We start from the raw sequence: 13746 nt of genomic DNA on the forward strand, positions 1-13746 counted from the left end.
TGCTGTTTATAAGGTTGGAGAAACCTGCAGTCAGCTGAGACTGAAGAAGTCACTTGGATAAGGATGTTTCTCCCTCTGACGCTACGTCCAGATGAACAGAATCAACCTTTTGGGACCTTCATTTAGAAACTCCATTTTGTCTTTACTAGTATTATTTTTGTTTGATTTTTAAATTTGTTTGCTGTTCTGAAACACTGAAGTATGACAAACAAGAAAATAGGAAATCAGGAAAGGAGTAAACACTTTTTCACACCACTGTATGTTTGTCACGCAATGCAATTTTTTGGTGATTTTAGGGTAAAAAGATCTGGGTTAAAAAAAACAAAACAAAACTGTTTCTATCTAATGATTACAATAAATATTTGCTTGCACGTAAGATTTATTGAACAGTATACAATATCAAATACATGCATTCTTTTAGAATCAGTACAGATAAGGAAGCAAGAAAGCTAAATGATATACTAGCTGCATCACAGTGTGCTGGATTAATTAACATTTAAATGCTCTATGCAACAATCTCAGTTTTGTTAATCTTTTTCTTCAACAACTGTATGGTCACTTAAAATTATGAGATGTAAATATCTTTGTATCACCAGTGTAATAAAGGAAGCACCTTAGTACCTTTTTGTAATGACATCACTAAGGTTACAGGAAACATGACAGTAAATGCTAAACGTGAATGAACTGTTTCATGAAGAAATAAAGTATGGTGGGTGGAAGAAACACGAGAGAATTACTGAAGACAAAAATCAAAACAGGAATTTAACAATATGCACAGAAGTAATTAAAATTTTAAACATTTAACGTAACAAAAAATAACAAAGAAACAACCTGAACCTAAACTCAAACTGTAATATATTCACCAATAATTCCAAACCCAGAAAAAGCAAAATGGCAGGGAGATGACAGAAGTAGCTGATGATTTCCTACAGCTTTACTTAGAGCCATTTCTCACTATTTGTCATGTACACATATTGTATAACTGCAACAAACAAGTATTTGTCATTAGAACTGTGATGTAAAATTGGTACCTTTTCAGTGCTGGATGAGGCTCAGTGTTTAACTGATAAGCACTTACATTAAAATAAATGTTCCCATCCCAATGAACCAACAGTATACACGTCAACTTAAAACATTAAATTATGATATTTAAAACAAGCAAAAAAATCAAAATGCTTTTGGAAACCGTAATCTCAGACTCTTACAATTAAAATCATAAATCTCAGGTTTGAATGGAGAATGCATTACATGTCTTCACGCTCTGCTATAAGTGATTAAAAACTACAACAAATTTTTAAAAAGAAAGAAATCAAAACATGATTTAGACACTCGTGATTAACACCTTAATATTAGCAGTTTTAATTGATATCTATAATATTCAAGATGCTTTTTGTATAAAATTCATTAAAAGGTCAAAAGTACACATAAACACAACATTAAAAGAGAGCAAAACAAATATTACTGTGATAATATGTAAAGACCTCGTGTCTCTAATCAGTGTTTCCTCAGGGATGTCCTGTGGGTTATCAGGCCTCAGCTGTTTCTGTGGAGCAAATTAAAAATGGGTGCTGGATGGATCAGTTAAATTTAAATAAAAACCAGTGCTGTCACCGTTAATCTCGTTAACGTGAACCGATCCATGTTAACATGTCAAAACTGGCAAATCCCTGTTAACGAGTTAACGAAGATTAGTCCTTGTGAGGGGTTACTCGGCATTAGCGTGTTCACGCAGACGCTTTAACGCCGTCATCACGACTAACACGATTAATAATTAACTCATCTGGAGAACAGACTGACTCAAAATCCTCTGAATGTTTCTATCAATGCATTTCAGGCAGTTTGTCAGAAATTTGTCTATTCTGCACTACAGATGGGTTGAGTGCATTAAAAATGTTTATCGTGTTAACTTTGATGACGTGTATTAACATGATTAATGCTAACAGCACTAAAAACATTGTTCAAAATGATCAGAAAAATAGTTCATGATCACAGCCTTTTAAACAATTTGTGACATTTTAAGATTTACCCAGTGTGGTTACTTTTTTTCATCTTGATCACCATTAAGTTCATCACAGTGTTTCTTCACCATCTCAAGATGTTCCAAAACATCTAAAAACAAAGTATTTGTTTTTATTAAATATTTATTGTTAGTGTTTGTATTGTGAGGATTCCTAACACTTTATATATTCTGTTTACCTGGCAGTGAGCAGGCCTCAGTCTTGAGTGAGTGTTCAATGGACTCCTCCATGGTTTTCTTCAGCGTCCTCAGGACAGTTTCCTAATTTATCATCAAAGCCTTTGTTACTTTTTAAATAGGCAACTATTGAATCCAAGAATAACTGGACAAGAGATAAATTATTGGTTTGATATGTTTCAAGACTGCTTGAAAAAAAAAAAAAAAAAAAACCTTCAAATCGTTCAACTGCTCCAACATGGCATTTTTTGCCTCTTCAAACATGTACTTCTTTGACTCCACATGTCTCTCAATAGTGTCCCTCATCCTCTTCAGGGTGCCTGGTCCTTCAAATGCTGCTGCTTCTACAAGGAGACAATCATTTTCATGCACAGTTGAATAGAAATACCGAATTTTTCTAACCATAAGGCACATCGGATTATAAGGCGCATTAAGCAAAACAAAACAGTAAGATAAGTCAAACTTTACTCAACTCATTCTTCTTGCTTCCTCCACTTCCGTATGTGAAATGTGAAAATGAAAATTACCTGAAGCGCCTCAATGCTATGCTTTATATTAACCAAAATGTCATATAACTGTATAGTGTAGTATTAAGTGGACACGGCCCTGATAATAAAGGCATTAGACTACGTGTCCTTTAGTGGTAGAAAGTTGGAGACTCTCGCTCACATTTGTCTGTAGAAGTAGATAACAGGGAATCATCTCTCAGTGGAAATGTACTAGAATACTGTGGTTTAGACTAGAGTGAGACAGACTGTAATAAAACTGTTAAGCGCACACTGCCATTTGGAGATTCACTGCAGTGTCATGTAGGACGCATCTCCCTTCTGGAAGTAATAAAAGTGTAAAATGGTCTAGTGAGCAGTGAGTTGTCTTCCATTAGATGCCTATGAGGAATCGAAAGAACTCGGTGAAGTGTTGATATTTAACACGTACCATTGATTCATTATTGTTGAATTCTCTCACAGCTGCTCTATTCCCATGTTGTTGCACTATATTAATGACTAACCTCGTATTGTGGATGGATTATCTCAGCTGTTCTCCTGACTGAAGTTTGGTCCGTTTACAGCATCTTGACTTGTGAATGCATTTCTCCCTAATCATCGGGAACCTCCACATTAACTTTCATCGAGTGGAAAAAAGTTAGCATTCATCCTCCAGCTTCACTGTGTTTATGTTATGCAAACATAGGTATGTTCCTAGCGATTACGTAGCACATCATTATATACCAGCTAGTCCAACTTCAGTGTATAAAAGGCTCTGAGATTTTATGTCCTGCAATATTGTTTGGGGTGGAGTTGTGGGAAATGACATAGGCAGAGGTTTGAGGTACTGCACTGCTGCTCCAGAAGGGAAGATTGTATTTCTGAGTTAGTTCTGTTACCTCCTCATGTAAGTTTTGTTCCTGTTTGCCATTCTTCACCGTGATGCTCCGAGTGTTCAGTTCATGACTAGAAGTAAATTTCCTTAAATATGTTATTTGGCATGTGCCACTGGCTGCTGCCATTATGTAGTAGTTTATTTGGCCACACGACGGCACCAAAGTTCCTTGTCAATGGTTAGGGTGAATGTTTCTGCTTATAGTATCGCATTACCGCTGTGCTTAATTGGAGTTATTATATATTATGTCATGGACGTATTTATATGGATGTGTTGGTTTATTTCATTGGATATTTTTGAGTTTATATTAGTTTAGCTGCTGCTGTAATATATTCGGTCTCATGGCAATTTATTTGTTACTACAGACTGCTGGCAACACTGAGCATCTAGTTGGCAATAAAACGGACGGCGGTGACAATCCAGCAAAGTGGAAGTGTCTTGTCCTCCTTCCTGTATCCTGACCGATACACCATCTTGTTAGCTGTTGAACCTAAAAGAACTAGCCCTCACCTAACACTTCTCAACATTCAGTAACCCTACAAAAGTCACTGCTGTTTAGTTTGCTCTCTTCATTTATGTCTGAAGTGATAGCAGAGCTATACGTTTTGATTTTTTCAAAAATCTCTCAGTCAAAATATATATGTGGTATATCGTATTTAGATGGAAACTAGTGAGCTAACTTCCTGCTAACTTCTAACTCGGTTAAATTTAATAAATTGTGTTTTCATGGATGTCTGGATGTTAAACGGATTACGACTGGGATTATTCTGCGAGGCTGCTGATTATGGTAGCCGTAATGTTCCGACAATCCATCAAGCGGTGCGGCTTCGTAGCTTACCAAAGTAGTACTAAAACATTTTTGACAGATTTTTGAACGCTGTGTACCACTTAAAATCAATTCGAGGTCAGTAGGCATAACCAGAATTCATACATAGGGCGCACCGGATTATAAGGCCCACTGTTGATTTTTGAGAAACTAAAGGATTTTAAGTGTGCCTTATAGTGCGAAAAATAAGGTAATTCACCTCTTTATTACCTTTGTAGCATCCTTTCATGTTACTCCTGATTGTCTCTGTCAGACTGTTGTAGATCAATTTCTTTTGTGTGAGGATGGTTTTGTTGAGCTTTGTCTTCATTTTTTTTTCCTTAGAGACATGAAATACGGATTAACATTATTTAAAACAACATTAAGGTAAAATAACTACAAGTTCAGTGTTTGAATGACTTTCTAATAATAGCTAAGCTAACAGGTTCATGGATAGAGAAGTTCTTTTACCTCGGTCTGGAGAAATGTCAGTTGCAGTTCGACATTTTTGTACTTTTCAATCAGTGAATCAGTGCTGAGTGAAAACGCATCAATGGCCCCATTGAAATTTCCACATTTTAGGTCGTTTCTGAATGGGGCAAAGATGTGGTTTATAATAGCAGTATTAGCAAGTTTATGATATAGTGCAATTTGGATACATGTATTGTTGTACATATTGGTGCTGTTCAGAATTAGATTATTCTCACGGGAAGGTCTTTCTGAATTTTTCATCAATGCTTTCAGTCAAACAAGACGCTAATATCATGTTGAGGTCTTTAGGTTTTCCTATCCTTGGTTTCTGGATGCCATCATTCCTAACTGCATACTTTAGTGTCCTGTGAAAAGATCTTTCTCTTGTTTTCTGAAACAAAACAGAATTTTTATTTAATTTTTTTTAAACACATGGTCACAAAGTATCCTGAGGTTTTGATCCTGTAATTAAAACACATACACTGGGGTGTAAGAAGGACCTCAGTTTTCTTTCACATAAATTTTGGGATTTTTCAACTCCCTCACGTAGGTGTTGTTCAAAAGCTTTTGTAATGTCTTCAATTGCTTTTTTGACTCGATTATGTTGGATGCTCAAGTTTCCCTCAAGGACTGCACACACCTCGTTTTTTTGTTCAACCTGAAAAAAAGAAAGATCATTATTTAAAGCAGTAAAACATCACATAATGGTTCTTTACTCATTTTTGAGGCGGTCTTGAGAAACCCAGGCTTTTAACAGGAATCTCATGCATAAGTTCAGTCAGATAGGTCTGTCATCATTTGTCTGCCTCTGTCTATTCGTTATGTCACTTCCATTTTTCCACACTATTGAACTCATTACTCTAGTCTGATCATTTTTTGCCTTCTGCAAATCAATCATCCTCTGTTCTCTGTGCTTTTATATGATCTTTTGTCATTCTGCATTTCAGACTCTCATTCATACAACTTGCTTCCTCCCCTTCATCACCTCAACCTTCCTGCGGTCACTCAGAGCACCATCCAAACTACCATCTTCACTACCCCAAGAATCTAGACTCTGGGAGCCTGTTCTAACTCCCATCATTTCTGTGCTCTCATTGGTTCACTGGAGTCTCATTGGTAAATAACTATTTAATCAAATTCTGTATCTCAATAATTTTCAGTTCTTCCAAATAATCTCTCTCCTTTCGATCACTAATAATAAATTACCACATATAGATTTATGATGTCCAGTATCCCACATTTTCAGTGAAGGTCAGCATGTCTTACAATATATGTTAGTAAACTTTAGTGAACATTTTATGAACATTTTTATTTTATGCATTTTTATGACCTTTAAGGAGATTATGAATGAGGCTTTATTGCCTGATCTTACCACTTCTCTGCTTCTGGCTCCTTGAATCAAAGACAGAATCCCATGAGCTCCAGACACATAGTTTGAGGTCTCTGAATGAGCGTCATTTAGATTTTTCAAAATTTCCTTGAGTTTCAGTATTTCTGTTATAAATTGAAAAAGAAATATAAATCTGAGCAATACATTTTCTGTTACACAAAAACATACCATCACTGGTAGTGACTTCACCTACCATTGACATCTGGATTTACATTCTCCCCTTTGAGGAACTCTTTGGTGCTCACTGTGAAGACTTGGAAACTATCCTCACTGAAGTGATTCTGAGAACATTTTTGTTAGTCAGTTTTTATTTTTGGACCGTTTAAGAAGATAATTGTTTTAGATTTTGCTGTCAGATTATAAATTTACCGTAATCGTTTCCCGCTTTTTGAATGCATTCATCACTGCTTTCTTAACTTTGTTTCTTTTAGAAAGGAAATAAAAATTGGATGTAAAAGTAATTTATTGTTAGTATTGTAATGGAAAATTTCAATTATTCTTATTTAAGGTTCAAGCATTTGTGTGCATACTTAGTTGTGGCACTGTAATGAAAACTTCCACTGAGCAGTCTAAAACTAGATGAACTTATTTCAGCCTCAGTAGTTGAAAAAATAACTCCTTTTGCAGGTGGTGATAATGCCAAGAGCATGAACAGGATACGCATTGTTCAGTTAGGTTTCAGAGCGAGCTGCGTCATGTGCTGTATGATCACTTTCGGACTTCCTCACTTTTTTGGGGAATAAATAAAGGTGAGAGCTGCACTTCTGTTTCAGAGACTGCATGACGGCGCCTGACTGTGTGTGCTCTCTCTCATGCGCATGATAATAACGAATGTTCATTACAGCCGAATGTGTCTGTGGAATTAAATTAAATTTCCACAACAGTATTTATCTAATTAAAAACTTATTAAAACACATATACATAGATTTTTTTTAAATGTATAACTTTTAATAATGACTTTTAAACAACAAAGCAACAAAAAAGTGAATCATATGGTCACCATGTGTATCTGTAACTATCTGTGTAACTTTCTTTGCAATTTGATTTTTTTGTATATTTGACTTACATATCATCTGGTTTTTCATGATCTGACTTGGTGCAGATAAAATGAATTTGCTGACACTCGCCACCATTTCCCAGCAGGCTGCTGACACCTTCCAGGATGTCCCAGGCTTCTCTTTCTGATGCTGCTCGAGTCATTTCAGTCACAATCCACACTGTAGAACAACTGGCAATAAGCTGAAAAGGAAATGAACGTATGTAAATTATAAATAACTAATGCTTTGAAGAAACATGACATGACTTCTGTGAATTACCTCTGTCCACATTTGATCTCTGCTTCTGTTAGAGTCACCGTTTCCAGGAAGGTCCACGAGTGTGACATGATCAAGAAAATCATTGTCTGGCACTTTGACAGTCACACACTTCACAAGTGGCCAGTACCACCTCTTTACTTCTTCTGTCTCATTTGACTCACTTCTTGTATATCTCACAAATTTTTCAGACAATCCTTCAGCCTGCAAAAACAAACAAACAAGATAAATACAAGCCAATTGAATGTATGTGCCCATAACAAAGATTTTAATGATTGCATGAAAAAGAAGATGGGAAATTAAAATAAGACATCCTATCTCAAAAATCTGAAATGAAAACCAGGAAAATAAATCCAAAGTAATTCGATTTTTTTATTTAAAAAAAAAGAAAAAGAAAGAAAAAAAGAAACCTTTTTCATATTTTACTGTGGATCACAGTAAGTGGCCTGGTTCTTATATAGTGATTTATTTTACTGCATGTAAACATTTGAAGCACTTTATAAAACTTGCCTCGTTACCCCAAGCACTTTTTTCTGGGTATGTTATTTCTAGCTAACATTTACACACATTCATTCACTGATGGATGCATCGAAGATCAACTGGGGGTTTGTAGATATTTGGCATGCAGACTTGAGGGAGCCAGGGATTAAACCACCAACCCTCCGATTAGTAGGTGACCTGCTCGACCTTCTGAGCAGGAGTTTTACAAATTTTAAACTCTTCAACACCACCACAAAGAAAACTGCAAGCTCCATGGTAACAGGATAATCAGACAGCAACAGGATAGTAAACCATAAAATTTTAACCACCACAGTTTCACTTGTTTTTTTGTTTCTTGTTTGATGGATGTCAAACATTTTGGAAATGAGGCACATCGACATATCGCCGACATATATCTGCTCAGCAATAAACTGCAGCAACATCTGCTTCACCAATGCTTTGTCTCTGTCTGCACTCTCCATTAGGGTGGCATTACATAGCGTGGACATCTTCCTGCTGCAAAGGTGCAGCATCAGGGTAGCTTAACGCTGCTTGGGTAACTATTGACTGCTCATTATGTGATGTTCATAAGCCACACACTGCTATGTATCTCACCCAAACTGTGGTCTAATATATGCTTTAAACTGCAAGTATTTCTTTGTTCTAGAAGAAGAACCAGATTTTATTTTGGTCTGTATTACTGCACACTTACTGAGTCACTTTCCAAAATTTTTATCTTGGACATTTGAAACTCTGGAATATCTCTGAAATATTTGTTGTCCATGAGGCTGTGAGTTGATTTTTCTTTCCACTCTTCTCCATACAGCGCTGATAACGTTTCATCACGGTCAAGACAATCACCATTACCACCATCATCATCATCATCTTCTTCAAGAGCCAGTTTTAGGGACTGCACCTCATTTTCCCAATCCTAAAAAAGATTATATCTTAATTTTAGTAAAGCAGTTTTTGTATCTACATTGTAACACATTACTTCAAAAATCACCATATTCATATTTCATTCTACCTTTTTTGTAATGAACTCGATGTGTGCCTCATACTTTGATCCATTGGTAGCCTCCACCTTTATCATTACTGAGGTACATGCACTGACACTTCCAGAAGGCAACAGGCCCTCCTTATTTATGATGGCATTGATTAAAGAACTCTTTCCAGCCCCGGTTCTACCAAAGACACCAACCAGGTGTCTCTTTTCTGTCTCCAAATCTTTGATTTTATCCCTGTTGAACGAGTTTAAATATGGATTAACTGACCCATTCTCAGAAATATCAAACTGAAAATGCAGTAAAATCAGAAAAAAATTGTTTTTTAAAATGTGTTGAAAAAATTCAACTTACTACTGGAACAAACTACACAGCTCCATGTTGAGCTCTGACCGAGTTTAAATCTTTAGTATGTTTATTATACCAAATACCAGCAAAATGTTACAGACTGTCCCAACTTCCCGGGAAATGGTTGGAAGAACATCCAACAAAAATAGAAAATCTTTATTACTCACTTTAGGAAAGCGCTGAGCTTGTCACGGCCATGTAGTCTTTGACTGACGCGTCTCATTATGTCTTTGACATCAGACAGTATTTCTGTTTCTCTGACAGAAACAGAAAAAAACCCTAATAAGTAGGAACTTGGAACCAGTGTAATGCAAATATGGTCCACTGATATGCAAATGTAACCCATGGTTATTTTATTGCCAATTGTATTCTATTTTTATTCTAATTTTAAGTGTTACTGTTTTGTTAAGTGTTGAGTTTTCCCATTTTCCCATGAATGCACCATAGCGCTGTGCGCGTTGACTTTCTTTCACTGCATCCGCCTGCATGGAGCTAGATGCGCAAAGCTGTGTGGAGATTCAGTCCTGCAACGTGTTGCGCTACAGAATTAATGTTTTCTTTGAAGAATATCCTGGCTGTTTTTTTTAAGTGGTAGAAATCTGCTGCAAGGACCGAGCGGTGCCATCTAAGGACTGGATGCCACTAGAGGTGCCTAGAAAGGACGTTCTCAATCTGAAGGCCACCTGTTTCCTTGGAGAGTGGTAGGATACAACGATTTGTAATTTTGTTTAAGGATTAACGTTTTTTAATGAGCTCTCAGGACACCTTATGTTGCTACTTTTTTCCTTTTTGGGTCAGATCTGATTCCACTTAACACAAAACCTGATGCACCAAAAAGCAAAACAGTGACTAAAGACAATTCAAATAACTTGAACACTTACCACATACTGAACACAAAGTGCACTGAACTGAAATGGACAGCATGCCTGACACATTTATGGACACTTGAAGTGATATGTTGTACATTGTTGAAGATTACATGTTTGAAATTATTTAAAGGTTTGTTCATGTCTATGTTTTGAACCATTTAAATGTTGAATACACTCAAGTCACTTTTTTCCTTAAGTTGTTGTCAGTGTCTCATTCTGAGTGGAAGGTTTTTCCTTCTTTAAGTTGAGTTACCACTGCCAGTCTCCTTACGATCCTAACTGATCCCAACAAGAGGAGATTCTGAAATATTGTTTTTTCCTTGACCTTGGATGACAGATTACTGTGGATTTGACTGATTTTGACTACTCAGTTAAAAATGGTGACACAAAGCAGGAATAAGTGTGAGGATTTCATATATGTGTGTGTACCTGACTGTGATCCTGCTGCACAGTTGTCTTGTCGTTTAGGAGATGGTTGACATTCGTCGAACTCAAGTTCTGACTTTCTTTTTCCTTTTTGGATTTAAACAAAATAATACAATTTAAAAAGAAAATCTGAATATTGAAACTTCTGATTATGGTGTATTTTAGATGTTGCAAAAATAATACTGTGAAAATAAATAAATAAATTAGATGTATTAAAATGAGAGTGAGATACATTTTTCTCACCTTTTTCACTTATGGATGGCAAATCCTGTGGAAGCATATAAATATTCAACTTTCACATGAAGTTAAATTATTATAAATTGTACATGTATGCATAATTGAATTTATAGAAGAAATCATTGCTCCTGTACAGAAACAATTTGTTCTTTAACAAACTGTCAAAAACTTTCACATGCACTTTTTAAAATGTACACACTTATATTTACATATATTCTCAACTAGCACAGTGATTTAAAAAAAATGGAAAACTTTTGCATTCTTGCCTCTCAGTAAACATGATCCCATGAGTCAATGTTTCTGCCTAATTCAGCACCAGTGACACAGACCTAGAGACCAGTTGGTGACCACCCCATCCCTGGCAACCACCAGCTGTTAGGGTAAAATGTGTATTCCAACATCAGGCAACTACATCAGTTGTTTAGTGGTTGGTAGAGGTTGTAAGAACTTTAAGTCGCAGGGTAGTCTTAAGGCTTGTGTGACTGGGGCTTTGCTTTGACTCAGGTCACCTTAGCGTATATTTATGAAGAATGAAGGCATGCTGCTTCATTATCTGATTTCCAATAACCCTTACCTGATCCAAATCAGCTGTCGCTATCACTATGTAGCAGGGTGACACAATAGGACTTTCATGAATTTCCCCCATGCACATTAGTGGTGTGAGATACTGCTGGATTTGGTATTCCTTTTATACTAAGTAAATAAAGGCCCAGTATCAACGATTCTGATACAGATACTAATGCTTTTTAATAATTATGGTGGATGGTGGATCAAACTGCTAAATCAGAATGAATTTTCATGACCTGTAAGTGTTTGGGGGATTTTCTTTTCTTTGGATTATTAATTAAAACCAAGGACAGAAAACATATAATGAGAAGTCTGTATCACATCTACTTGTAGTTTAAATATAGTAACTGCACAGTATCCCTTTTACAGTTAACACAAAGGGGTTATGATATATTCGGGATATTTGTTTCAATTACAATAAATGTTATTATGACACTTGAAAGCAGCAGCACTTAGATGGCCAGGTTGCCTCTTTGATGATTCTAGGAGTAACAAAGAAACAGAAACCAGTATCCCAAAAAGTTTATTCTGTTAACCTGGACTGTTTTCAGTGGGAGAAACGTTTCATCGCTCATCCAAGTGACTTCTTCAGTCTCAGCTAACTGCAGGTTTCCCCAACCTTATAAACATTTGCACTTTATATAGTTGGGAAAACTTGGGATTTACTTACCTGGATGATTGATATTAGTTTCTGTCTTGATACATGCTCAATCTCATTATGCTCCTATTTATCAATATCAATACAAACTTTGGCATCTATATTTTGGTTTGATCCGCCCACCACCAGGGCCATGCAGAGCTGTTTAAAGGGGCGGGTGCTCAAAGTTAAAAACAGGCACATAGAACCAGGCTGAACAACAACACACATTCTTTAAGAATCTAATACAGAATCGCATCATACTATATCACTGTTTTACCTGATGGGGTACAATGTTGCTGTTGAGGAGTTTCTGCTGATCCTGCTCCTGATAGTGCAGGAGGAACGGGCTGTGTTGAGCTGTGACTGGAGACTGTAAAAAGTCCATAGGAGAGATGGTAGCTGATTAAACAAGTGCTATGAGATAATAATAAAAAGATTGGTGAAAGTGCCATGTCAGCAACCATAAGGCAACAAAACTGTGAGAAACAAACTAGACTATGAATCACTCTTTGCCTCTCTTCTTCCTCCCATCTCCTCATCTCATTTATCACTCTCTACTTGCTGTCCATCTGAGGCACAATTTACTATTGCAATAAACTATTATTTAATTATCCACACTTAAAAACCTCATCTATCTATTCAATAATAAAACTGTTTTTGACTTACTTGACCAGAAGTATTGACGGCTTCTTTTTGTGGTTGAGTTGTATTTTGCTCTTCCTAACATAATGAAAACATGGCAAATCCATATTGGCAAAATATGTGAATAATATAGCTATCATAGACACACTGATAGTTAAGTAGTTTGTGCACCATAATAATTCTACAACAAATTCATCTGTAAACTTTAACACGAGTGAGGTTTTTCAGACAAAAAGGAAAGAAATCTTAAAGGATTTAATTACCTTTAACAGCTTTAGTTTATCCTTGAATTTTACTCTAGGTCCAGCTTTTGTGATCAATTGATCAATTTCCTGATCATTGAGAAGATACAGACTTTCCTTATCAATTTCTTGAGCTGTAATAAAGTTAAATAGCAGAAATAACGATTATTTATAAAATTACTTCAGAAACAGTTTTTTAAAGGAGTTCTGCATTGATGTATGATTTGAACACATTTAATTCCCTTTTATTTTAAGCAAGTATCACTTTCCAGTCTTAGGACATCTTCTCTTGCACATTTTGTGTAGTAAATATGAAAATGTGTATTAATAGGTATTATTTTTCAGAGTTAACAAAACGTATAAGTATCAATATCTGTACCCATCACTGATGCACAGTAATAATTTACCTTCAAATGCCTCAATCCAGTCACTTAGTTTCCATTCAGTCAGTTTGTTTCGCACAAAACCATCCATGACCAAGAATAGAAACTGAAAGAAATTGTAATTTCTGATCCTGTCAAGGTGAACGAGTGAACTCTAGCGCAGAACTAAGGTTTCAATTAAAGAGAGTTTATTTACAGTGACACCAGGCGCTATAAACAACCGTGCAGGGCAATTAGTGCTCCCGGGAATCCAGGGAAAAATGAACACGTCCAAAAGTCCTCTTCTCAATCGCCAGTCCCTCACACGTTCTCTTTTGTACGATACACGACGTCCACATACGAATATCCAAACTCA

General features: G+C 36.1%; 1 protein-coding gene across 1 annotated transcript; it reads right to left on the bottom strand.

The window, feature by feature from the left end:
- Nucleotides 1–392: 392 nt before the first annotated feature.
- Nucleotides 393–13541, bottom strand: LOC113018019 (nuclear GTPase SLIP-GC-like). The gene is made up of 22 exons (XM_026161091.1): nt 13416–13541; nt 13030–13142; nt 12791–12844; nt 12402–12494; nt 10924–10948; nt 10684–10767; nt 9553–9640; nt 9061–9274; nt 8746–8964; nt 7557–7757; nt 7307–7479; nt 6610–6664; nt 6434–6521; nt 6223–6344; nt 5332–5508; nt 5087–5241; nt 4851–4968; nt 4611–4719; nt 2408–2538; nt 2197–2278; nt 2027–2109; nt 393–1543 (listed from the first exon to the last, which is right to left on the bottom strand). The coding sequence occupies exons 1-21, from the start codon at nt 13480–13482 to the stop codon at nt 2036–2038; spliced, it is 2442 nt and encodes an 813-aa protein (XP_026016876.1). The 5' UTR covers nt 13483–13541; the 3' UTR covers nt 393–1543; nt 2027–2035.
- Between the last annotated feature and the right edge of the window lie 205 nt (nt 13542–13746).

The sequence above is a fragment of the Astatotilapia calliptera genome, unplaced genomic scaffold (assembly GCF_900246225.1).
Source record: "Astatotilapia calliptera unplaced genomic scaffold, fAstCal1.2 U_scaffold_32, whole genome shotgun sequence".
Classification (NCBI taxonomy): Eukaryota; Metazoa; Chordata; class Actinopteri; order Cichliformes; family Cichlidae; genus Astatotilapia; species Astatotilapia calliptera.

Bases quoted from the DNA above. Each gene is read 5' to 3' on its own strand.
- LOC113018019 (XM_026161091.1), bottom strand. From the start codon at position 13,482: ATGGATGGTTTTGTGCGAAACAAACTGACTGAATGGAAACTAAGTGAC. The intron at 12,845-13,029 runs GTAATTAAATCC...TCATTATGTTAG, and splicing joins ATAAACTAAAGCTGTTAAAG to GAAGAGCAAAATACAACTCA. The intron at 8,965-9,060 runs GTAGAATGAAAT...AATCTTTTTTAG, and splicing joins TCGAGTTCATTACAAAAAAG to GATTGGGAAAATGAGGTGCA.